Below are 26,225 nucleotides of genomic sequence, written 5' to 3'. Positions count from 1 at the left end.
TTCAGGCTAAACATACCCAGCTCCTTCTACCTTTCCTCATAGGAAAGTATATTGGGTGCCACATTATGTTGTTTATCTTCGATACGTTTGGCACCCATGTTCCCCGTTTTTATATTTGTGATGTCCGTTCCTCACAGCATGGACGGCTTCCGGCTTGTGAAACTCAACGAAGTGATTCGGCAAGTGGACATCGTCATCACCTGCACAGGTGCGTGCAATGTGGGCACGGGGCCTCGGGGGTGGGGGAAGGGTGGCTCCAGGCACGTCGGCCGATGCTGCAGCAGAGCCGGCTGTGGGGCGTGGCGTACTTTGGGGAGTAAACAGAGCCCAGCCGCCACATGTTTCCGAGGGGCTCATGCCACAGAGCCAGCTGGCGGATTGTGGCCCCTGGCGTCACTGGGATGGAGGGTGATGTTTGTCCTTCCTTTTTCTTTGCTAGGCAACAAAAATGTGGTGACCCGGGAACATCTGGACAGGATGAAGAACAGCTGTATCGTTTGTAACATGGGGCATTCCAACACAGAAATCGACGTGGTAAGGACTGGGTATTTCTTCCTCAGGGGGAGGCTTGGGGAACGGTTCTCTGGCCACCACCACCACCACCCCAAAGTGGAGAGCCAGCATGGTGTAGTGGTTAAGAGCTGTGGTTAGGAGCGGTGGACTCTAATCTGAAGAACCGGGTTGGTTTCCCCACTCCTCTTCATGAAGCCAGCTGGGTGACCTTGGGCTAGTCACAGCTTTCTCAACCCTGCCTACCTCACAGGGTGTCTGTTGTGGGGAGGGGAAGGGAAGGTGATTGAAAGCCGATTTGATTCTCCCTTAAGTGGTAGAGAAAGTCGGCATATAAAAAAACCAACTCCTCTTCTCTCCTTCTTCCATCGGGTTGTAATGCAGTGGAATACTGGAAATTTGGGAAAGTCTTGAGCTTAGAGAGCCTCGGAAACTGCTCTGGTGTCTGACAAAGGAAGCTTTGAGTCTTGAAATCTCCTACCCTGAAACTCTTGTGGGTCTCTAAGGTGCTACTGGAGAATCTAGCTTGGGAACATTGCAGGGAGGGGGTTTTTGCTGCAAGGAAGTTCACTTTGGGGTCATCTTCCAGAAGCCCTGTGCTGTTGTGAGGTCAGAATTCGGTGGTGGTGGTGAGACAGGTATTAGAGAGAGGGAAAGTGTTAGGATTTGAACACAATGCAGGTCAGGACAAGGCTGGTGGGAAAATGTTCAGATCATGTGTACAAAGCAAGCACAATGTAGAATCTCCTGCGGGGCGGGCATCCTTGGCCAAAGTGTGTCGATTTTGGTTCAGCCATTCTCTCCGGCAGAGACCAAGCTGAGGGGCCTTTGCCAAATAGCCCAGTGGCAGGCATCATGCCCTTCCTTGTGAGACCAGAAAATGCCAGCCTGACAGGTCTCAGCTGAGCTGGAAAGAGAATGGGTGGGGCTCGCTCACTTGTCAGGATATCTTCCCGGGTGCCAATCTGGAGCCAGTTGCTAAGCAACCCCTGCAGTAAATAGCTGGCAAACAAAACTTTACTCTGAAGAGCCGCCTGCGGATCAGACCTCCCTGTGCAGAACAGCGTCAGCGGGAGAGCTGGAAAGTCTTATTCCTCCAAAGGGCTGCTCCTGTTGGAAAGTGCCTGACTGTGCCATTGTGATGTTCCACGTTGGTGCCCAGCTCTCTCTAACTTAGGGAATCAGATTGCTGCCAGCATGGGGCACTTGGCCACCTCCTGGGCTGTGTCACGTACATAATGAAGGCTGCACCCCAGGGCCTCCGGCAGAGCTGCCTTCTGGGATGACACAATGCAGCTGCCACTACAGGCAATCGCCAAGCTGCACTGGCAGAAAAATCCTCCACTGGCTTGCAAGATTGAGAGGGAAAGATCTCGTCCCCTTGGTGGGCTCTCAGAGGGGAAGGTCTGCCTCTCAGGCCCTTCGAATCTCAGGTTTGCCCTGTGTAAGCTGCTGTACAGCACTGTTGGGTTTGGACAGTTTGATGTACTGACAGCGGATTGGTCAATCGACCGTATTAATAAGTTCTTGGATGGAAGAGGTCAGCGTAGTCCTGGGGGTGGCTCCGGTGAAGACCTGAAGTCTCCCGCTGGCTACACCATGGTACTCCGTGAACTTAAGTTCATTTGGGTTCATTTAAAAATTCAGAACAATGGCCACCCCCCTCCCCCGGGGCTGAATAGGGTCGAAGGATTCTGATCTCACTAGTTCCCCCCGCCCCCACCCCAAGCGTTTCTCCTCTGCTCTAGTCCAGCTGATCGCAGTGGGCATTGGGCCTTTGCATCCCGACTCCTGTCTTTGCAAAAAAAACAAAAACCTTGCATTCTCGCTCTGGGAGAGGAGGCCATCTTAAGAGTGGGTGTTTCCTCTTCCTCTTGTTCCGGGAGGCAGGACCTAGAATTTTAACTGCCTATCTCTGGAGGGAACGCCCCCGCCCTTTCCAGTCTTGTTCCTGCCTCGCTCCGGGAGAGCAGTGTATTCACAGCTCTCTTCCCTCAGCCATACTAGACCTTATTTTCCTTATTCTTATTCTCTTCTCTACCTGATCCTACTCTATCCTATATATATATATATATAAAAATCTTTTCCACTTTACTCTGTCTTTAACCCCTCTTCTGAGGCAGGGCAGGGTAAGAGTTTTTTCCTTCCCGCCAAAACAAAATGGCGACCGATCGCCCCGACAACTATATTTCTGAGGGGGATTTGGACCCGGGTCTACTCCAGGCTATGCCAGACGCTCGGGATCCGCCTTCAAACAATCACCCCGGTGATTTAAAAGGCAAATCTAAGAAAACTACTAGCAAGCGCAAGAGAGGCTCTTCTCGTCAGGGAAGTGCAAAACGCCTCCTAACCGCCGCTCGCGCCTGCTTATCGGCTGCGGATAAACCCGCTAAAGACAAGCTCTTTTTCTCCGGAACCGGGAATGGCCGGGGAAATACAGCGATTTCGGCCGCTATCCCCTCTACGAGCGCGCAAACCATTGATCAGGCCGTAGGCGTCTCGCCTCCACAACTCCCCGGTCCGAGCACATCCAATGCCGGTAATATACCCCCCCTTCCCCTCCAGTCGGCCGCGGGTGACATTGCCCTTCTGAGAGCGGAGCTCGCATCCTTACTCAAGGACGCTTTCACAGAAGGCCTTAGAGCCGCGCAGCTCTCCTCCCCCAGTCCTTCTCTTACCGGCGTGCAAGCGCCCAGTCGAGACCTTCGCGGTCCCAGGGGCCATGATCAAGCGGGCGGCGGGCAGCAGAGTGGCCCACATTCCTCACGGGGGGGGGGGGAGACTTTCAGCCCACTAAACCAGCCTTAAAGGCTACCTCATCATCTCAACCCCAGTTATCGGGGCAAGGGCCATCACCTTTCTCCTCTGATAACGATACTTCTGATAGAGAGGAGGGCGAGTTCTCCTCTGAAGGAGAAGACCCTTTGCCCCAACCAACTAAGCAGACTAGGCTTTTTGAGGCTGAAGATTTACAGCCATTTTTAACAAAAGTTCTGGCTGCACTAGACCTTTCTGATGATTCTTCCCCATCTCAGGAGAAAAAGAAAGGGGCAAAGGAATTTTTTCATTCCTATACGATCTCTGAGAAAGTAGTGCCTGTTCCTGATTATTCTGCTAAAAGGAGAATGGGATAAGCCCATGGGAGGAAAACAATTCCCTCAGAATACCAAAAAACTATACAACATAGCTAGTAACACTGCTGACTTATTAAAGAACCCCTAGTGGAAAGTCCCATCACTGCACTACATACCTCTGACACAGTCACGGGGGGGGGGGGAGGCTTAGTGTCTATAAAGGACCCTGCAGACAGGAAGACGGAACTAGCCTGCAAGAAAGCCCACAAAGCCTCAGCATTGGCCATTAGCTCCTCCATTACTTCCGCCTTAGTGTCCAGAGCAGCCATTGTCTGGACTAGGAAGTTAGCCAAACTAATTCCAGAGGAGGATAGAAGTGCTATGGAAGGAGTATCTAGAATTCTTAAGGCAGTCTCCTTCCTGGCTGATTCCACACTGGATACCATGTGTTTCTCAGCTCGGGCCCTAGCCACTGCAACAGCTGCTAGGCAGGCCCTGTGGATACGACCTTGGCAAACTGAACACAGGTCTAAAGCGGTGTTAATGGGTTATCCTTACGAAGGCAAGAAATTGTTTGGGGAAAAGTTGGAAGAAATATTGGTGGAATCAAAAGATAAAAAGAAATTCTTACCCAGAAGCCTTCGTAAGGAATCTAAAGGGTTCTCTAACCCTACTTCCTTTCGTCCCTACCACCCATACTCACGTTATAGACCTGAACAGAGGAGAGGTCAATGGAATTACGGAAGGGGATCCTTTCGTAGGGGAGGGCGCTTCCCTAAAAATTCCCCCAGATCCCAGAATTCCCAGAGTGACAGAGGAGACAAGTCCTTTCATCAATCAAGACAGTGACGCCAGGCTACAACCAGTGGGGGGCAGACTCAACCTCTTTCACAACCAATGGTCAACTGTCCACACAGACCATTGGGTGTTACAGACTGTCACTCACGGCTATCGAATCCAGTTCTGCAAAAAACCTCGAGATCGTCTAATAATGTCCCCCGTATCTCGTCGACCAGACAAACGACTCAGAACCTTACAAGCCATCCAACATCTGTTGGAGATCAAGGCCATAGAATATGTAGCCCCCTCGGAACAATCGTTGGGTATATATTCCGTATTCTTTACTGTGCCAAAAAGGGACGGAGGATGGCGGGCCATCCTCGATCTAAAATACCTCAACAAACATGTCACTGTCGCTTCAGGATGGAGACTCTACACTCCATAGCAGAGGCTTTAAGACCAGGAGACTTCTTAACCTCCGTGTATTTGACCGAGGCCTATCTGCACATATCTATTCACTCAGATCACCGACGATTCCTCAGATTTCTACACAACGGTCATCATTTTCAATTCAGGGCCCTCCCCTTCGGTGTAGGTTCAGCCCCACGAGTCTTCACCAAGGTCCTGGTGGCCCTGGTAGCCCTAGCATGTCAGAAGGGTGTAAGGATCCACCCGTACCTCGACGACATTCTAATTTGCTCGTCGTCAAGAGCACAAAGCATCCAACACACAAACATTGTGCTCGAGCTCCTAGACAACCACGGCTTTCTAGTTAACCAGAAGAAAAGCCATCTCACTCCCACTCAACATCTCCGCCATCTAGGGGTGTACATCGACACTGTCGCCAACTCCTTGATCCTTCCGCCCGACAAGATCCCCAAGATTTGCAGTCTTGCGAAGACAACCATGAAAGCTCCCACAGTCCGCCTCATGACCCTGGCCAAGTTGCAGGGACTGATGATTTCCTGTATTCCAGCGGTACAGTGGGCATGACTACACTCCAGACCTCTTCAGTGGTTCCTCAAGGTCTACCAGAAGGACATCCTAATAAAGAGAAACAAGTCTCTCCTCCTTTCTGCCACGACAAAACGCAGTCTCAAGTGGTGGACCATTCCAGGGAATCTCCAGAAAGGGGTCCACTACATATGTCAAGCACCGATGCAGCTATTCACGGATGCTTCTCTTACAGGCTGGGGAGCTACCTTCCAGGGTCAACCAGCACAGGGCACGTGGTCAACCCAAGAGAAGCGAATGAACATCAACGCTCTAGAGATCCGTGCAATTTATCATGCCCTCCTGCACTTCAAACATCACCTGACCGGAAAAGATCTACTGATGAGAATGTCTCAGCCAAAGCTCACCTGAACAAGCAGGGGGGCTCCCGGTCATCTATTCTACACAAGGAAGCCTTAAAAATCCTGTCTTGGGCCGAGATCAACCTCTACTCCATCACAGCAGAGCACATCCAGGGAGCCCTCAATGTCGACGCAGATTGGCTCAGCAGACAACACCTCAATGAGGCCGAGTGGAGCCTGAATCGGGACGTGTTCCATCTCCTGACAACTCACTGTGGCATGCCCTTAGTAGATCTCTTCGCGTCAAACAAAAACCACCAGCTGCCAAGGTATTACACCAGATACGTTCAAGTGGGAGCAGAACAGACAGACGCTCTCACGGCGCCCTGGCCACCGGGTCTTCTGTATGCCTTTCCTCCCTCCCCACTCCTTCCCAGAGTCCTCAGACGCATCAATCTCCTTCAAGCCACAGTCATTCTGGTAGCTCCTTACTGGCCACGGCGCCCGTGGTTTCCCACTCTGATAGAGATGTCCATCGCCAAACCGTGGACTCTTCCTCCACCAAGGTCCGATCCTTCATCCAGACCCAGGCTGGTATAGACTGACCGCCTGTATATTGAGAGGAGTCGCCTACTGAAGTTAGGTTATGACTTAGAGATAGCTGAAACTATCCTTGCTGCCCGGAGACCTTCTACAAAGCGGATATACAACACCATGTGGAAAGCCTTCGTGAGATGGTGCCAAAGAAAACAACTTAATCCAATCAAACCCACCATCTGCAACATCCTGGCCTTTTTACAGGACTGTCGGCGACAGAGTTTATCTCCAGCAACTCTACGTCGTCAACTAGCGGCGATCTCCACTATTGTCCCAAAAGTATCAGGCTATCCACTAACTAAACATCCCCATATTAAAGCCTTTCTAAGGGGACTTACATTAATCTCTCCTCTGGTAAAACACAGGTTCCCTACCTGGAACCTGCATACAGTTCTTACTCAACATCCTTTTGAACCCTTAAGAAACATCTCTTTAAGCCTGTTGAGAATGAAGACCTTATTTTTAACAGCGGTGACATCGGCTAGAAGAGTTTCAGAGCTAGGAGTTCTATCTGTTAGACCAGGTTTTTGTACGTTTCACAAGGACAAGGGAGTCCTTGCTCCCGACCCTTCCTTTATACCGAAGGTCAACTCCAGTTTCCATAGGGACCAAGATATTGTACTACCTTCATTCTGTCCAAAACCCCAAGGGAAAAAACCTGGCATACCTTAGATCTTAGAAGGGCCCTTCATACTTACATTGACCGTACAAAACACCTAAGAGTGTCAGACGCTCTCTTTATCAATCTGACAGCCCCAAACAAAGGCAAGCCTATGTCCCGTGCATCCATCAGTCGCACAATTACTAACTGTATTACTCAGGTCTATAAAGCAGCAAAAATTTCTGTTCCCTCAGGTTTGACAGCACACTCTGTTAGGAGTGCGGCCACATCAGCGGCCTTTAATCGTAGAGCTTCTATCGAGGAGATTTGCAAGGCTGCAACCTGGTCTTCAATTTCCACCTTCTTGAGACATTATAAACTTAATATTTATGCCTCAGCTGAAGCCTCCTTCGGAAGGCGTGTTCTTCAGAGCATTCTCCATGATGTCTGATCCCACCCGGGCAGGGACAGCTCTTTTAAGTCCCACTCTTAAGATGGCCTCCTCTCCCAGAGCGAAAAAGAGCCTTGGCTACTCACCGTGAAGGCTTCTTCTGCTCTGGGATACGGAGGCCATCTTGCCCGCCCAGACGTCTAAGTAATTCAGGAGGATGACATACAATTGTTTTCCCACAATAATTTTCACAACACAAGGTTTTAGATTGGAGTTACAAACAGTTCTTTATTTAATGTTGTTACAGTTAAGATTACAAGTTAAAACTTATCTCAGCACTTGTTGTTAGGTCTCTCCCTTTTTTGCTATGCCTTTACTTTCTTTCTCTGTATAATGGTGACACTCCTTGCTCGGAAAGTCTTTGACTGGAAAGGGTGGGGGCGTTCCCTCCAGAGATAGGCAGTTAAAATTCTAGGCCCTGCCTCCCGGAACAAGAGGAAGAGGAAACACCCACTCTTAAGATGGCCTCCGTATCCCAGAGCAGAAGAAGCCTTCACGGTGAGTAGCCAAGGCTCTTTCCGACTGGGACGTCAGGGCCCTCAGGGATCTCTGCTTCGACTTGAATCTGACAAAGAGAACTTGGGCTCTTGTTGGTCTCAAAGGCGCTCCTGGACTCGAATCTGGCTCTCGTGCTGTGAGTTCCTGGAGTCGCTGCGCTGGTTTAAACCTTTCCGACACTGTCTTCCAGGCGAGCTTGCGCACCCCGGAGCTGACTTGGGAACGGGTGAGGTCTCAGGTCGACCACGTCATCTGGCCAGATGGAAAGAGGATAGTGCTGTTGGCAGAGGTGAGAGCGTGGGCCAGGAGGGAGCCAGTGTGGTGTAGTGGTTAAGAGCGGTGGTTTGGAGCGGCAGATGCTAATCTGGAGAACCGGGTTCGATTCCCCACTCCTCCACATGAGTGGCAGAGGCTAATCTGGTGAATCGGGTTGGTTTCCCCACTCCTCCACATGAAGCCAGCTGGGTGACCTTGGGCTAGTCACAGCTCTCTTAGAGCTCTCTCAGCTCCACCTACCTGACAGGGTGTCTGTTCTGGGGAAGGCGATTGTAAGCTGGTTTGATTTTTCCTTAAGTGGTAGAGAAAGTCGGCATATAAAAACCAACTCCTCCTCCTTCTCCTTCGGACTGGGTGCCAGTTCCCCGGATGGGTCTGTCATTCTAATTCAGGTCATCTCCCTTGTTGGCTAGGGAGGGCCCCAGGGCATTATTTTGGGGGTGGGTGGGCTCCGGATGCTGAGGGGGAGATCCCCCTCCTCCCTAGGGCGTGCCTCCTGACAGGCTCTAAGCTTGGGCTGACTAAATCCACTCCCTTGGAGCTTGCCGCAGGGGCTTCCTCTCCTGGTGCGCGCTGGCATTGGAGGGCCGCCGTGGGCACCCCTCGCAGGTCACAAGGGTCTGGGAGTGGAGGAGAGGAGGCTGAGCGCAAAGACCGTGTCTCTGTCTCGCAGGGCCGCCTCTTGAACCTGAGCTGCTCCACTGTCCCCACCTTTGTGCTGTCGATCACCGCCACCACCCAGGTGAGCAGGATGCGGGGAAAGAGGGTTGACGGAGTGAAGACTGGCTTGCCGGATCAGGATAAAGGCCGGGCAGACAGGAGGTTGGACTAGATGACCCTGGTGGTCCCTTCCAACTCTCTGATTCTGTGGTCTCTGTGAAGCGGGGCTGACTCTAGATGGGGCGAGGCTGGGCAGTTCCTGGGTTCCAAAGCCACAACAGCAGTGCCAGGTCCATTTTGCACGGGCACTTACAAAGGCATCACCTGGAGTACTGTGTTCAGCTCTGGGCACCACAATTTAAGAAAGATGTAGACAAGCTGGAACGTGTCCAGAGGAGGGCAACAAAGATGGTGAGGGGTCTGGAGACCAAATCCTATGAGGAAATGTTGAGGGAGCTGGGAATGTTTAGCCTGCAGAGGAGAAGACTGAGAAGGGATAAGATAACCACCTTCAAGTACTTGAAGGGCTGTCATATAGAGGAGGATACCCGTTTTCTGTTGCCCCAGAAGGTCAGACCAAAACCAACAGGTTGAAATTAAATCAAAAGAGTTTCCATCAGGACATTAGGAAGAACTTCCTAACAGTTACAGTGGTTCCTCAGTGGAACAGACTTCCTCGGGAGGTGGTGGGCTCTCCTTCCCTGGAGGTTTTTAAGAAGAGGCTAGATGGCCATCTGTCAGCAATGCTGATTCTGTGACGTTAGGCCGTTCATGAGAGGGAGGGCATCTTCTGGGCATGGAGTAGGGGTCACTGGGGGTGTGGGCGGGATGTAGTTGTGAGTTTCCTGCATTGTGCAGGGGGTTGGACTAGATGACCCTGGTGGTCCCTTCCAACTCTATGATTCTATGAGAATTTTTGACTCCTGCCCTATTGAGGGCACCAGGGCCCCCCAGATTCTCAAGAGTCTCTCACAGTTTGAGACCATCCTGAGCAGGAGCAAAACCATAACCCACTAAAATTTCCTGCTCTGCGGGGGCAGGGGGGTCCAGTGTTTTAGGACGCACTTCCTTTTCAATGTGGCCGTTATTGGAGCTGCTGAGGGACTTTTCCTCCCAGGTCCAGATGGCTACTAATGCTAGCAGACTGATCGGTTGTAGCTCATGATGGGTAGCCATGCTAGTCTGTCACTAGCAGTAGAGAAGAGCCAGAGTCCAATACCACCTTAAAGACGTAACAAAATTTCTGGCAGGGTAGGAGCTTTCGTGAGTCACTTCTTCAGAAAGCTCCTAACCTGCCAGAAATTTTGCTAGTCTTTAAGGTGCTACTGGACTCTTGCTCTTTTCTACTGCTGGGCTGTAGCGTGCAACTTGGCTTGCTTACTCAAGATATCTGGAACGAGATCCTCCAGCGCACGGGTTCATCGTGTGGGAGAGAGGGAAGATAGTGGGGCCGATGAGCATGAAGTTCTGTTTTGGGGAAGAGCTGCACTTCTAGATGTACTCGTTCTGCCTTCTGGTTCTCCTTCTATTAAAAGAAACTCTTGCTAACCCTGGGTGTTGGAGAAGCTAGAGGAGCGCGGGCATCCATGCATGTGGAGTGTTGGCTTAATGGGGCCTGGTTTTTGTTTGGTTTCCAGGCACTCGCCTTGATAGAACTCTACAATGCCCCTGAAGGACGGTACAAGCAGGATGTTTATCTGCTGCCTAAAAAAATGGGTGAGTTTCAGTCCTCATCTCCCTCACACCCTGTACTCCCTTTCTGACTGCCCTGGCCCCGTCTGTTGCAGGAGGACAGGGAACGATACAGCGTCGATTGCCACGCTGCCTCGGTGGCATGCTGCACCGTGCATTTCTCGGACAGCAAAAGCCAGTAGAGAGTTGGCGTCCTGGCATTACTGAACCAGCTGTGTGGGGTGGCAGCTGGTCCCAGCCCCCTCTTCAGCCCTAGGACAGGCTTGGACCAGCGGCAGCACCTGACACGGAGACGCACACCGTGGGGTAGTTCTGCCGCTTGGGGAGGGGCTGTGGCTCTGTGGTAGAGCATCTGCTTTGCATGCAGAAGGCCCCAGGTTCAATCCCCATCATCTCCAGTTAAAAGGACTAGGCAGGTAGGTGATGTGAAAGACCTCTGCCCGAGACCCTGGAGAGCTACTGCTGGTCTGAGTAGACAGTACTGACTTTGATAACTTTGATTTTATGGAGAGGCTGTGGCTCTGTGGTAGACCATCTGCTTGGCATGCAGAAGGTCCCCGGTTCAATCCCCGGCATCTCCAGTTAAAGGGACTAGGCAGGTAGGTGATGTGGAGAGCCTCTGCCAGTCTGAGTAGACAATACTGACTTTGATGGACCAAGGGTCTGATTCAATATAAGGCAGCTCCATGTGGTCATAATGAGGAGGGGCTGTGACTCAGTCGAAGAGCATCTGCTTGGCTTGCAGAAGGTCCCAAGTTCAATCCTCAGCATCTCCAGTTGAAGGATATGGTAGTAGGTGATGTGGAAGACCTCTGCTTGAGACCTTGGAGAGCCACTGCCAGTTTAAATAGACAATACTAACTTTGACGGACCAAGGGTCCAATTCAGTATAAGGCAGCTTCATGTGTTCATAGTGAGGAGGGGCCGTGGCTCAGTGGTAGAGCATCTGCTTGGCATACAGAAGGTCCCGAGTTCACCCCATCCGCAAGCGAGAGGCACACGGTCTTGGGGCGTGGTGGCTGCAGAACTGGTCATGGCAGTGCCCTTTTGGCAGTTGGAGTGGTGGGTATCCGGAGGAGGGAGGGGCTTAGCAAGCAGTGGCCTCTTCCGTCGTGAGGGTTTGGTTAGATCTCTGCAGCTAACCCTCACGGGGCGGCCCCTATGCCAGCGCTGCTGAAAGTCAGGCTTCCTCACCTTCCAGCACCATAGTGCAGGGGCTTACTGGTCCCCGTCCCCCCCGCTAACCCGACGGCATCCTCGTTTCCCTTCAGACGAGTACGTGGCCAGTCTTCACCTCCCCACATTCGACGCGCACCTGACGGAGCTGACGGACGAGCAAGCAAAATACTTGGGACTCAACAAAAATGGGCCTTTCAAACCAAACTACTACAGGTACTGTCGAAGGCTTTCACGGTCAGAGTTCATTGGTTCTCGTAGGTTATCCGGGCTGTGTAACCGTGGTCTTGGTATTTTCTTTCCTGACGTTTCGCCAGCAGCTGTGGCCGGCATCTTCAGAGGAGTAACACTGAAGGACAGTGTCTCTCAGTGTCAAGTGTGTAGGAAGAGTTATAGTCAGAAAGGGGTGGGTTTGAGATGAATCATTGTCCTGCAAAAAGTAACAAAGGTAATGTGCTAACCATTGTCCTGTAAGTATCAAGATAATGTGCTAATGAGGGTGTGGTATGTTAATATGGAACCATTGTATCCTGAAGTGATCTGTTAATGTGTGAAATCCAAAGCTAATCTGCATGGCTATACTACAGGTACCTCTTTTTTTTTCCAAGGAGAGGCAGAGGGGCCGAGCTTCCTTGGGGGGCTTCTTCTGAGCCCGCCATGTCATGGCTGGGACTCAAAGCAGCTGGGGGGATGGTGTCTGTCCACCTGGTCACATGAGCGGGCTAGGTGTGAACTTCACCCCTGTGCTGGCTGCTTGTGATGTCCCCGCATGGGCCGTCGCCTCCAGCCAGACCCTGCTGGCAGCCGATGATAACTGTGATATCTCTGCCTTGGGCGTGAGCCTGTCATTTATTCCCATGTGCAAAGTGCCATCAAGTCTCTGCCGACTTATGACGACCCAGTTGGGTTTTCAAGGCAAGAGACAAACAGGGGGGTTGCCGTTTCCTGCCTCTGCGGAGCAACCTTGGACTTCCTGGGGGCCGTCCCCTCCAAATACCAGCCAGGGCCAACCCTGCTTAACTCCTGAGATCGAAGAGTGTCCAACTAGGATCTGGGAGACCCACGTTCAAATGTGCACTTGGGCCGTGGAAGCTCGCTAGATGCCCTTGGGCCAGCCACATGCATGCATCCTAGCCTACTTCATAGGGTTGTTGTGAGGATAAAAATGGTGGTGAGGAGAGTGCCTCTGCCAATAGATCCGACCCCTTATTAGAAGTGCTGCAGGCGTGTCGAACGGCTAGGTTCAAGTTGGACAGAACCATAGTACAGTCCAGTACAGATTTATTGTGTATAGCCAAAGGCCGTTCCAGTCAAGTAAACAAAGATCAAATCAGGTTCAGTGAGAAAACAGTTAAAATCAAATACAAACAAATTTAAACCAGATACAGATATTATCCTGTTTAACTACAGCACCGGCTCGAATTTTCCTGGCCGCCAGGGCAAAAAGAGACGTATTGTAGGTAACAGCGGAGTCGGTGTCAGACAGGAGAAAAGGCAGCTTCTCCTGGTCACTAAAACAGCGAATATTGGATAAAAAATAAGGCAACAAATTCAGATCTTGGTTCACGGTACAGGGGACAATACAGCATGTTATGGGGAAGGTCCTAAGGTTCTGAGCATCCGCAAATACATAAGTGAGAGGCCATCAGGATTTGGGCATAGCGTCCGGCTAACATGGCTGTGGCACGGTCTGAAATCCAATTGATGTTAAAGCAACTCTAAGCTTAAACATAGACGGAACCGTAGAGACGATCTTGCTGGTGCCTAAGGTGCTACTGAACTTGAACCCGGCTGATCTACGGCAGAGCAATGCGGCGATCCTCGGAAACTGTCTTGCATGCATGTGTTTCCTTTCCCCTTTAAACCACCCTCTTCTGAAGGGAAAAGTACTTTTGGTCTCTCAATCGTACTTTTGGTCTCTCAATCGTGCATTTGATGCTTTTCCCCTCAACAGGTATTAACTTCCTGTGGCCGTAGCTGGAAGGAAGAGGAGGATCCGGAACCCAGGACCTCCCTCCGCTTCTGTACAGGACTACCAGTACCCCACCAAATGTCTGAAGTTAGAAGCCAGCTTGCTCCTGTAGTACACAGTGTGTTAGGTTATTTATTTATTAAAACTAGAATACTGTAAATGCGCCCTCTGCCAATGGTGTTTTTTAAACTGCCAGGGGGACTGTGAGATGTTGGACTCTGGGTGATTTTGGGGAGGGTGAGGGTGTGTGTGCGTGTGTGGAAAGCTGCGGGGGGGTGTTGGGAAACGAGCCGATTGTCCGGCCAAAAGAATCTGACTGCCGATTCAGTCCTCTTCACGCAATGTCTTTGTCACTGTATTTCTACACCCATGTACATCACGGGCAGGTAAAAGGAAGCAGCCGAGACAGGCCGGGAGGGAGGGCATGTATCGGAGCCCTCCCCCCCCCCATTGCTCTCTGTTGCCTCCCTCTCTCGTGTTTCTGTGGCGGTTGGGAGAACGACAACAGGTCGGCAGGGGGTCTTGGAGCTGCCGCTTTTGCATGGTCTTCTGGTTCTCCTGGCGCTGCTAAGCCAGTTACGACCTCGTTGCAGGAAACCCTGTTGTTAATTTTAGCTGCTTGTACAAGAGGAGGAGGGACAGCTTACGGGGAGCCAGCCCAACAAACCACTTCCCCTGCGGAGCAGGCACAGTTTGTAGAAAGCCACTGCCCAGCTTCTGCAGCCATTTGCGTGCGAGTCATGACTAGCCCCATGACCGTCCCCGTCCTCTTCTGAACCTACCAAAGCTGCTTATATTTCATGGGCTGCTCCTCCCAGGCAAAGCTTGTAGGCCAGGGGTTTCCAACACGGTGTCTGTGGGTGCCACAGTGCCCCCCTCAAATGTTTTTATAAAGTGGGCGGGGCCAGATGGGGCCTTTCCCCAGCAAGGCTTCTGATTGGCTGCCTGCAAGCTCAAAAAGGTTGAACTGCAGAACAGTGCAGCAAATCGAAATCCTTCAGTGGACCTTACTTTGCCTAGAGTTTTCCTCCTATGTTGGGGGGGGGGAGGGGGGGATAGTTCCTCAACAAAACCAGTTTTCAGTAGACACGTGTTTTTGATCTTAGGAAACTTCCAAGTCTCCCTTGGCCAGCCCGGCCACTGTCTAGCAGGTGTCTCAGCCACCTGCAGACAGGCTCCAGTAATCCTTTTTGGCCCAAAGCAACTGAAAAGCAAATCTCATTGTTCACAAAACATGGATCCAGTATGTGCTACAAACAGAGTAGGAATAGCTGTGGGAGGGGCTGTGGCTCAGTGGTAGAGCATCTGCTTTGCATGCAGAAGGCCCCAGGTTCAATCCCCGGCATCTCCAGTTAAAGGGAGTAGGCAGGTAGGTGATGCGGAAGACCCTTTTCTGCCTGAGACCCTACTGACTTTGATGGACCAAGAAGTCTGATTCAGTAGAAGGCAGCTTCATGTGTTTATCCTTTGGTCCTTGAAACTCACGAAAGGTGCTGAGCGCCATCCAGGGGACTCGTCTCCTGCACGAACATCTTGCGCGGGAGCTGTGCCCACCACACTTGTAGCATGGCAGAGATGGCCTACTCCAAAACACAGGGGAAGTGCTGTACGGAGTACTATTACTTTTCACAAGACAGCTTTTCACGCTTTTGCAAAATTTAGCTGTGCCCCCATCGCTGCCCTCTTACCTGCACTGTGGTGTTTTGCCTCTGTGCCTGGGGTACTAGTTCATCATCTGAATCTTTTGTTGGAAGTTGTTGAGGAAAAGTAATTCGAAAGGAAACAGGCAGGATTAATGGGACAGTCTCGTACCAAGTCTTAAAGGAGGCAAACGGTTGGCTGAGTGAATCCTCGGCAAAGCCTTTTCTTTGTTCCTGCCAGGGGCAGAAATCTCGGGAAGGTGAGCCCCCAGAATAGGGCCAGCATTTGCATCGCGACCCCTTTTCTTCGTGCTTCCCCTCTGCGAATCTTTGCAAACTTCCTCTGAACATGCTTCTTTCTTCTTCCTTGGAGTTGGGGGCTCAGATTCTCTGTATGCCTTGGTGAAAACCCCTGAGCGAATGCAGCTGTCCCCGAGCCAGCCTTAACAATTAATTTGCCAGTAAAGGGGCCAAATAGGAGGAACCTTGAACAGGATCCTGAAAGGAAAAATTTTGTGGAAACTCCTACTAAAAACAAATGAGCAAATGAAATTCACAAGGAGTCTGGGGCCTGTAGGTGTCTCAGTGCAAATTCAGCACAGGGAAACAGTTGGAAAACTAAAATCAAAAGCTCCTGTCATACCGGGGTGGAGAGTGGGATTGGGATGATGCAGCCCGACAAAAGATATTTTGAGGCCCAAGATTTTGTGGGGGGAGGGGAAGCCACTGACAGCGAAGCATGAGCGGACCAGTCAGGGGTGTTGCTGCGGACTGCCGTTTTCTGCAAATAAATCCCTGGTGGTCTACAGGCACCCTTCATCCAGTCAGTAGAATAGGCCAGTCTAGCTCTCTTGCTGTCCGAGAAGATCACGGCAGCAAGAGACCTGCCCCATTGTCCATCATACAATTGTGAATCCACAACCATCTTTTCTGGGGTTTAATGCCTCTCTTGGCTCATATAGGAAGAGGACAGATTGGTTGCATTGAATGCAAAATTGGTTTAGTGTGTTTACTGTTTCTTTTACACACATTTCGATAATCACTTTACTGTTGTAAGTATAGTTTGCAGCTTCATAGAATCATAGAGTTGGAAGGGACCACCAGGGTCATCTAGTCCAACCCCCTGCACAGTGCAGGAAATTCTCAACTACCTCCCCCCCGACACCCCCAGTGACCCCTACTCCATGCCCAGTACATGGTCAAGATACCCTCCCTCTCATCATCTGCTTAAGTTCATAGAATCAGCATTGCTGACAGATGGCCATCTAACTTCTTCTTAAAAACCTCCAAGGAAGGAGAGCTCACCACCTCCCAAGGAAGCCTGTTCCACTGAGGAACCGTTCTAACTTTCTTTCACACTGGAGTCTGTATCTGCTTGGAAACGAGGAATAACCGCCAGGGATTTACTCTAAGCAAGACTGAGGATTTGTGTATGGGAGAGGGGGTTAATGTGCAGCTAATTGGCAAGAAAGTTATTGAAGAGATTCAGCTCCCCCACACACAAACACACATCCTTGCCTGGAAGCTAAAAGTGTATCCTAGCAGGCAGGAAAGAAGGACAGATCCACTCTGTCTCGTTATGAAAATGTTGGAAATCTTCCAGCGAGATTTGCAGGCAGCCTGGGTTCATCTGCTCACAAAGAAGTAAGAAATATATCTGAAAACCTAATGCTGAGCGATCCGCAAATGTGTTCAGTCTGGACAAGTTTGCTCTTCCTTCTGAGCCAGCCAGATCGAACAACGTTGAGCTCCCTATCAGTGAGACTCCAGTTATTAGACCGGTCAACACATGTGTGGTCAACCTGCAGGGGCCCACATCTCGGCTACCCTGCGGGTGCTGAGCATACTTAGGGGACTGCTGCAGGTGCATCGAGGCAGCGGCTGGCAAAGAGAGCTTTGCTCAGCGTGCAGGGTCTCTCGCCTCTTTGTTCCACCGTTAATTTGCAGTGTTCTCAAAGAGGTTGTCTTTTAGAGAGGGTTTCCCGGGCTGAATTGTTGAACTCCCGCAGTCCACCGGTTCTGAGCATCTCTCCATGGCCTCATTAAAGGCCCCAAGTCGTAGCGGCGATTACGTTTTATGATCATGTTTCACATGCTGGCTTGTCTCCTCTTGCCTTTTGGGAATTTTTGCCTTCTTTTATTTGCCAGCCTCCCAGCTCGGGAGGACCACGGGTCGGTTCTCACATTAAGCCTTTCAAAGAGACCCGTGGGCCCTTGTCCGGACCGCATCCTTTTTTGAGGTTGCTCTGAGACAGCCGGTATTTTCACTTGAAGCTTCTCCCTTGCGCTGTCTTCACCAGCAACGGGGAAAACCCTGTAATGTTTTCCGCGTGTCGGTAGATTGCGTCCACACGTAGAGCTTTAAGCGCTCAGGTTAAGGCTCGGCTCTGCAGCTTTGCAAACTAAACCTGAGCAGGGTTTAGTCCCAGGTGGGCTGCCAGGAGAGGGAAGTGCTGGTGAATCGAGGGGCCAGAGTTGCCCAAAGCAGCGTGGCAGTGGTTTGGAGCGGTGGACTCTGATCTGGGGAACCTGGTTCGATTCCCCACTCCTCCACATGAGCGGCGGAGGCCAATCATAGAATCATAGAGTTGGAAGGGACCACCAGGGCCATCAAGTCCAACCCCCTGCACAATTCAGGAAATTCACAACTACCTCTCCCTCTCCCCTCCACACGCCTAGACACCCTGTGAGGTAGTTAGGGCTGAGAGAGCTCTAAGAGAGCTGTGACTTGCCCAAGGCCACCCAGATTAGCCTCCACCACTCATGCGGAGGAGTGGGGAATCAAACAGAGTTCTCCAGAGTCCACCGCTCCAAACCACCGCTCTTAACCACGACACCACGCTGGAAGTGGGCAGGGCTAGGACAGGGCTTCTGATGCATTGTGCAGATTAAAAGGTGTCCCTTTAAAAAGAGTTTCTGCCTGCATTGCTAGAGAGTCTTAATAGTAATTATACTCAACCTGGCTCCTGTAGCAGCCATGTTGTGGCCGTGCCCACCACCCTGTAATTCCAAAGGTCTCAAAAAAGGTTGGCGACCCCTGTGTTAGGGGAAAAGTAGGGGAGAGCTCACCCACTAGGTAGAACTGGGTAGAACAGAGCAGAATCTTGCCTCTTCCCCCAGGCAAGAAATATGATCATTCCACCCATGTGCCCCCCCAGGGGGTCTTGCAGCCTGAAGTGGTGTGGGGGGGACGCAGGGGTCGAGTGCATGTGTGGAGGGGGAGGGGGCCCCGTGCCTATTCAGCATTTATCCCTTGCTAGAGCGTGTGAAGGCGCCATCCTCATTTGTAAATTTGTTGCTGCTGATCACCTTATCTTTGAGGGGGTGGACAAAAAAGTCCCGCAGGAACTTTTTTTTTTTTAATCTCCCTTGGATTTTTTTAAAATTTCCCATGTTCTGCTTCCTTTTTAAAATATGAGCTATTTCGCTTGCTCCGCTTTTCCTAATCAATCTGGAATCGCCATATTCTGTGATCATCTCTGATTTTAAAGCAGTGTAACGTTTTATTTTCCGATGTACCTTTTTTAAAGAATATTTTAAAAAGATGAGAAGCGATAGGAAACACCAGCAAACAAAGCCTGCCTAAGGGGGAAATAATGAATTGTGTTTTGAATGTCAGTCCAGGGGGGGGAAATGTCATAATTCTCCAATAAGGAAGTTTAAGAAGAAGAAAAAACTTATGAGATTATAATATTTTCAAAAGGATGTTTTAAATATTAATGTCTGAGTGATTGTATTTAGAGCAGCAATAAGGACTCTGTAATCTCGAAAACTCAAATAAAACCTTGTAAAATCCGAACTGGCCTCTGAGAGCATTTTTTTTCAGCTGCTTCTCCATCCAGGTCACCCAAGCGACGGCTGGGCAGGGCGCAGTGGGGAGGGGGCATTGAAATGCTCCCAACTGTCAGTGATAGACAAGGGGACAATGGCATCCCACCCCCACCCCCATGCTCCTACCAACAGGGTCTAAGCTGAAATTTGGACCCGGCCAACAGAGACATTGGATGGCCCAGATTAGCCCAGGCTAGCCCAATTTCATCAGTTCTCAGAAGCTAAGCAGGGTCGGCCTGGTTAGTATTTGGATGAGAGACCACCAGGGAAGCTTTTCTCCCTCTCTCATAACACCAGAACGTGGGGTCATCTGCTGAAGGTGGAGGGTGAGAGATTCAAAAAAGATAAAAGGAAGTATTTCTTCACACAACGCATAGCTCAATTGTGGAACTCACTGCCCCAGGATGTAGTGAGGGCTGACAGCTTGGAAGGCTTTAAGAGGGGAGTGGGCATGTTCATGAAGGAGAGGGGCTATCCATGGCTACTAGTCAAAATGGATACTAGTCATGATGCATACCTGTTCTCTCCTGGATCATAGGAGCAGGCCTATTATATTAGGTGCTGAGGAACACAGGCAGGATGGTGCTGCTGCAGCCGCCTTGATTGTGGGCTTCCTGGAGGAACCTGGTTGGCCACTGTGTGAACAGACTGCTGGACTTGATGGGCCTCAGTCTGATCCAGCAGGGCTTTCCTTATGTTCTTATGTAGGACAGGGCTATTAATGGCTACTAGTCAAAATAGACACTAGTCATGATGCATACCTATTCTCTCCAGGATCAGAGGAGCAGGCCTGTTATATAAGGTGGTGTGGAACACAGGCAGGACAATGCTGCTGCAGTTGTCTTGTTCGTGGGCTTCCTGGAGGCCCCTGGTTGGCCACTGTGTGAACACACTGCTGGACTGGATGGGCCTGGGTCTGATCCAGCAGGGCCTTTCTTAGGTTCTTAAGTCCAGGGTTCTTTATGCAGAGGCAAGCAATGGCAAACCAGCTCAGTTTCTCTCTTGCCTTGAAAACCCTACCAGGTCACCATCAGTGGGCTGTGGCTTGATAGCTGTTTACACACACACACACATGCTTGTGGCTATCACTCCATTGGCAATGAATTCGCACAGAGCCTATTATCTGCCTAGTAATACTGTTATGCCTTGACCTGGATGACCCAGCCCAGCCCAATCTCATCAGATCCCAGAAGCTAAGCAGGGTTGGCCGCCCTGAGCCCTGCTTGTGGAAAAAGCTGTGAGGTAGAAGTTGAATTAATTAATTAAATAAATAATAAAATATTTGGATGGGAGACCACCAAGGCCGTCCGGGCTCGCTGCACAGAGGCAGGCAACGGCAGACCACCTCTGTTTGTCTCTTGCCTTGAAACCCCTAGAATCGTAGAGTTGGAAGGGAACACCAGGGTCATCTAGTCCAGCCCCCTACACAATGCTGGAAATTCACAACTACCTCATAAGAACATAAGAAAGGCCCTGCTGGATCAGACCAAGGCCCATCAAGTCCAGCAGTCTGTTCACGCAGCGGCCAGCCTCCCCACACCCCCAGTGACCCCTACTCCATGCCAGAAGATGGCCAAGACTCCCTCCCTCTCATCATCTGCCTAAGGTCACAGAATCAGCATTGCTGACAGATGGCCATCTAGCCTCTGCTTAAAAACCTCCATGGAAGGAGAGTCCACCACCTCCCGAGGAAGCCTGCTACACTGAAGAACCGCTCCAACTCCTAGAAAATTCTTCCTAATATCTACGGGGTTGCCATAAGTCAGCTGTTAGTTGATAGCCCTTTCCTCCACTGCCGGCACAGCCACAGGCCCAGGCTGGGGTGGACCTTTGCTTGCACAACAGAATACTTTGAACCGGCCCTGCCGCTTCTTTAACACTGTTGATCTCTCACGTGCATCGAAGCAGGAAGAACCTGTGGTGTGGGCTGATCCAGAACCCTGGCTCTGTGACTTGCTGTCACTTACTCTTAAGAACCTAAGAAAGGCCCTGCTGGATCTGACCAAGATCCATCAAGACCAGCTGTCTGTTCGCACAGTGGCCAACCAGGGGCCTCCAGGAAGCCCACAAGCAAGACGACCGCAGCAGCACCATCCTGCCTGTGTTCCACAGCATGTGATATAATAGGCCTGCTCCTCTGATCCTGGAGAGAATAGGGATGCATCATGACTAGCATCCATTTTGACTAGTAGCCCTCTCCTCCATGAACCTGTCCACTCCCCTCTTAAAGCCTTCCAAGTTGGCAGCCATCACCACGTCCTGGGGCAGGGAGTTCCACAGTTTAACTATGTGTTGTGTGAATCGAGGCCTGTTTCTCACTCCGCACGCAGCTGATGTGCCTACCGCACTTTCACTTGCTGTAAGAAACAGTGGTAAACCTGAAGAGGAGATACAGGAAGCCACGGCCGCTGGCGATCCCCCCCCCCCGCCCAGCACCTATCCTCTGGTGGAGGACACCCCCCGCCCAGGGGGCACTTGCATCAGCCTGCCAAGTCTGAATCTCTGGGTTTTTCCGCTATGCTGTCTGCTGGCCTTGGGGGAAAGATGGAATGTTTTGGCTGTAAGATGTTCATTTATCATTTCAGTTCCAAAACTTTGCTGGGCGAATTTGATGTTGAGCCAAGTCACCTTGTCCTGCTCTCATCCCACAACCTCCCTCCGCCGTTTATTTAATAGACTGAGGAATGAAGTCCTTGAGGAATCTTCCTGACCCCCTCCAGAAATATATGCGAACCTCCTATCTAACACTGTCCTTGGTCTTTGAAAAAGATTTTAAGAACATAAGAAAGGCCCTGCTGGATCAGACCAAGAAGGCCCATCCAGTCCAGCAGCCCGTTCACACAGGGGCCAACCAGGGGCCTCCAGGAAGCCCACGAACAAGGTGACTGCAGCAGCATCCTCCTGCCTGTGCTCCACAGCACCTAATAGAATAGGCCTGCTCCTCTGATACTGGAGAGAATCGGGATGCATGGTGACTGGAATCAATTTTGACTAGCAGCCATGAATACCCCTCTCCTTCATGAACATGCCAGCGTGGTGTAGTGGTTAAGAGCGGTGGTTTGGAGTTGTGGACTCTGATCTGGAGAACCGGGTTGGATTCCCGGCGGGTCATCTAGTCCAACCCCCTGCACAATGCAGGAAATTCACAACTATGCCCCCCCCAACTCCCCCAGTGACCCCTGCTCTATGCCTAGAGAAAGGCAAACCACCTCCAGGATTCCTGGCCAATCTGGCCTGGAGGAAAATTCCTTCCTGACCCCAAAGTGGGTATATAAGAAAGGGCCACGAGGGCCAAACACTGACACAACCCTTCCTTGCCCTTCCTCTCATGATCTGCCTAAGTTCACAGCATCATCATTGCTGTCAGATGGCCATTTAGCCTCTGCTTCAAAGCCACCAAAGGAGAGCCACCACCTCCCGAGGAAGCTTCTTCCACTGAGGAACCGCTCTAACCTTAAAGACCAACAAGATTTTGAAGCTTTGGAGAGTCAAAGCTCCCTTCATAAGAACAAAAGGACAGCCCTGCTGGATCAGACTCAGGCCCATCAAGTCCAGCAGTCTGTTCACACAGTGGCCAACTAGGTGCCTCTAGGAAGCCCCCAAGCAAGACGACGGCATCAGCATTATCCTGCCTGTGTTCCACAGCCCCTAATATATTCGGCATGCTCCTCTGATCATGTCAAGAATCAGGACAAGAATCTCAGGGTAGCAGAAATAAGGGGAATCCTCCACCCTTAACTGCCTTTAAACAGGCAGCACCAGCCAGAGACCGGGAAAGGGCTGATTTATTTCACATGCATTGGTAGTCAGCGATGTTTCCGTAAGTAGCGCAATCTGTTTCTCTCCTGTTCCTCCTTCTCTCTTATGTGGGTTAGTAATGGAAGAGGTTTGAATAATTGAACGGAGGAAAGCTGGCTCTGAATTGCTCGGGGTAGCTGGTGATTAGGGTTGCCACCTCTGGGTTGGGAAATAACTGGAGGTTTTATGGGGCAGAGCCTGAGGACAGGTTTGGGGAGGGACTTCAATGCCATAAAGTCCAATTGCCAAAGCGGCCATTTTCTCCAGGCGAACTGATCTCTATCGGCTGGAGATGTATTGACTTATTTATTTGAAAATTATATGTCCCAACTTTCTGCCCTTACAAGCACCACCAATTTTAAAACATAATGATAAAACTATTAAAATCAACTCCCCCCAAATGTGTTGGAAAGCCCTGTCAAGTCACAGCTGACTTATGGCATAGGGTTTTTAAGGCAAGGGACATTCAGAGTTGGTTTGCCATCACCTCCCTCCACGTGGGCTGAGAGAGTTCAGAGAGAACTGTGACTGGCCCAAGGTCACCCAGCAGGCTGCATGTGGAGGAGTGGGGAAACCAACCTGGTTCTCCAGATTAGAGTCCGCTGCTCACGTGGAGAAGCGAGGAATTGAACCCGGTTCTCTAGATTAGAGTCCACCGCTCTTAATCACTGCACCACATTGGCTCTCCAAATACACATCATTAAAACACAAGCAGTTAAAATATGTACAAAGACATAAAAACAGCAATTAAAACCGTGGCCAAGAAGGAAGGAGATATTATTGAGGGGATGGCAAACAGAACAAAAAACTCTTCACCCGCTGGCGGAAGACGGCAACAGAATCTCCCTGGGGAGAGAGTCCCAGAGCTTCGGTGCCATCACCGAGCAGGCCCTCTCCCAGGTTGCTACCTGCCTAACCTCCGAAGGCAGGGGGGCACCCAAAGCAGGGCCTCCGAAGATGACCCTATTGGCCAGGCAGCTCTTCGGACCACTCCCTAGGGTTGCCAACCTCCAGGCAATCAGTACAGGAATGTAGCTGTTAACAATGCCAAATATATTGTAGCTATATTTTTCACAGTATGTGGCAATGATACCACCCTGTTTGGATATTTCACAATACTGTAAAAATATACATCTCTTGATTGTAGTGTATATATGTGTTGAGGGTGGTATCATTGCCACATACTGTGAAAAATATAGCTACAATATATTTGGCATTGTTAACAGCTATATTCCTGTACTGATTTTCTCATCCTCTTGATACGTGTACAGAGGTGTCTGTTTTTTTCCTTAACCTCCAGGCAATAGCAGAAGATCTCCTGCTACTGCAACTGATCTCCAGCCAATAGAGATCCATTCACCTGGAGAAAATGGCCGCTTTGGACTCTATGGCATTGCAGTTCCTCCCTCCCCCAAACCCTGCCCTCCTCAGACTTCACCCCAAAACCTCCTGCCGGTTGCAAAGAGGGACCTGGCAACCCTACCACTCCCCCATGGAAAGAAAACTGGCACTTCGATGGGGATGTAAATAGCCTTGGCTCAAGGACTAGTCATGAGCACCCACCCACTCACCCACACACCCACCCACCCACCCACAGGCAGAGTTTCTGCTTGCCCCCAGCGGAACAGACTGCTGCTGCATTCTGGCCCTTTGCCCGAGAGACCAGGGTCACCTTTGCCCTGGCCTCCACGCCGTCCTTATCAGGGCCGCTGGCTTGCTCAGGGAGGCCCTTATCACTCCTGCTGCCAGGGACAAACCTGGCGGAGGTTTGGGGGCTTGGTGGAGACAGCAAGAAATAATTGGCGGTCCCAACTGGGCCAGTCTGTGCAGAGGAAAGTTGCAGGTGTAGTGGTTAAGAGCGGTGGTTTGGAGCGTTGGGCTCTGATCTGGAGAACCGGGTTTGATTCCCCCACTCCTCCACATGGGCGGCGGAGGCTAATCTGGTGAACCGGGTTGGAGGGAAGGGGCCGTGGCTCAGTGGCAGAGCATCTGCTTGGCAGCAGAAGGTCCCGGGTTCAATCCTCAGCATCTCCAGTTAAAAGGACTAGGCAAGTAGGAGATGTGGAAGTCCTCAGCCTGAGAGCTGCTGCCGGTCTGAGTAGACAATACTGACCTTGGCGGACCAAATTCTTGATGGTCCGATTCTGCGTAAAGCAGCTTCATGCGTTCCACGTGTATCCTTTCTGCTAGCTGTGCAAGTAGGGTTGCCGGGTCCTTCTTCGCCATTGGCGGGAGGTTTTTGGGGCGGAGCCTGAGGAGGGCAGGGTTTGGGGAGGGGAGGGACTTCAATGTCATAGAATCCAATGGCCAAAGCGGCCATTTTCTCCAGGGGAACTGACCTCTGTTGGCTGGAGATCAGTTGTAATAGCAGGGGATCTCCAGCTTGTACCTGGAGGTTGCAAAAACACAAACAGCACAGTGGCCAAAATAAACTATAAGACAATATTCACATATATCCTCTCTCTTGGTAAGAGATCCAAAGGACCCAAAACGTACTTGATGGAAAAAAAGCAATGAAACCAACCACTGCAAGAAAAGCCAGTTCCAAAAGGAGCCAGTTCTTAAAGGCTTAAATACGAAACATCACCAAAACGTGGTGGATGTGAATATTGTCTTACAGTTTATTTTGGCCACTGTGCTGTTTGTGGTTTTGCGTTTGTCTAACTTAGTACCTGGAGGTTGGCAACCCTATGTGCAAGTCCTGATCCCAAAACAGCACGGCGACCCTTAAGACTGGTATTCTTTGCAGTTAACCAAAGGGACTCCCTCCTGTGCTTCTGCCTCCCTTAATTAAAGCGTAGCTACCCTAGCTGGACGGTTCCTTCCCCTTGGAGGAGCAATCCCCCACCTCCTGGGGTGAGTTCAGGTTCCTGAACTCTGCCCAAGCCAGGCGTGGCACGTCTTGGTTCCTGAAGCTGGCAAGGTTAAGGAATGGGCCGTTCCTCCCTCCCACACACCACCGTCACCAAAAACACCTTCACCGAATGCTTAATCCCACGTTGGATCCGGTTGCACTTTGCGTCAGGGCCTGTTACGCTGACCCCGGTCACCATGCCCCAAGTTTATTTCAGGGTCTGAGCGAGAGCCAGACCAGCCGTGCACACAACCAGTTACATTTACAACCCCCTTTTTTTGCCGCCGAGTCACAGCTGACTTATGGCGACCCTGTGGGGTTTTCAAGGCAAGAGACGTTCAGAGGTGGTTTGCCACTGCCTGCCTCCACGTCACGCCCCTGGTATTCCTTGGAGGACTCCCGTCCAAATACTTGCCAGGGTCGAGGCTGAGAGCGTGTGGCTGGCCCAAGGAAACCCAGGAAGTTTCCATGGCAGAGTGGGGATTCGAACCTGGGTTTCCCAGATCCTAAATAACTAAAA

The 26,225-nt window shown here is 50.9% G+C and overlaps 1 protein-coding gene and 1 non-coding gene across 2 annotated transcripts in view; both read left to right on the top strand.

Annotated features, from left to right (window-relative positions):
* Nucleotides 1-13,742, top strand: part of AHCYL2 (adenosylhomocysteinase like 2) — a 47,810-nt gene extending 34,068 nt beyond the window's left edge. Inside the window, exons 11-17 of the mRNA XM_056845883.1 lie at nucleotides 138-208; nucleotides 440-534; nucleotides 7,997-8,095; nucleotides 8,756-8,824; nucleotides 10,380-10,458; nucleotides 11,706-11,826; nucleotides 13,565-13,742. Coding sequence (XP_056701861.1) covers nucleotides 138-208; nucleotides 440-534; nucleotides 7,997-8,095; nucleotides 8,756-8,824; nucleotides 10,380-10,458; nucleotides 11,706-11,826; nucleotides 13,565-13,571 — 541 coding nt within the window. The 3' untranslated portion in view covers nucleotides 13,572-13,742. The remainder of the gene's footprint in view (nucleotides 1-137; nucleotides 209-439; nucleotides 535-7,996; nucleotides 8,096-8,755; nucleotides 8,825-10,379; nucleotides 10,459-11,705; nucleotides 11,827-13,564) is intronic.
* Nucleotides 13,743-14,861: 1,119 nt separating this feature from the next.
* Nucleotides 14,862-14,933, top strand: TRNAA-UGC (transfer RNA alanine (anticodon UGC)). The gene has a single exon. It is a non-coding gene; the product is annotated as a tRNA-Ala (tRNA).
* The last annotated feature ends 11,292 nt before the right edge of the window (nucleotides 14,934-26,225 follow it).

The sequence above is a fragment of the Euleptes europaea genome, chromosome 3 (genome assembly GCF_029931775.1).
Source record: "Euleptes europaea isolate rEulEur1 chromosome 3, rEulEur1.hap1, whole genome shotgun sequence".
Taxonomy (NCBI): domain Eukaryota; kingdom Metazoa; phylum Chordata; class Lepidosauria; order Squamata; family Sphaerodactylidae; genus Euleptes; species Euleptes europaea.
The sequence above is the reverse complement of the archived record's forward strand: the minus strand, read 5'-3'. Positions and strand labels throughout refer to the sequence as shown.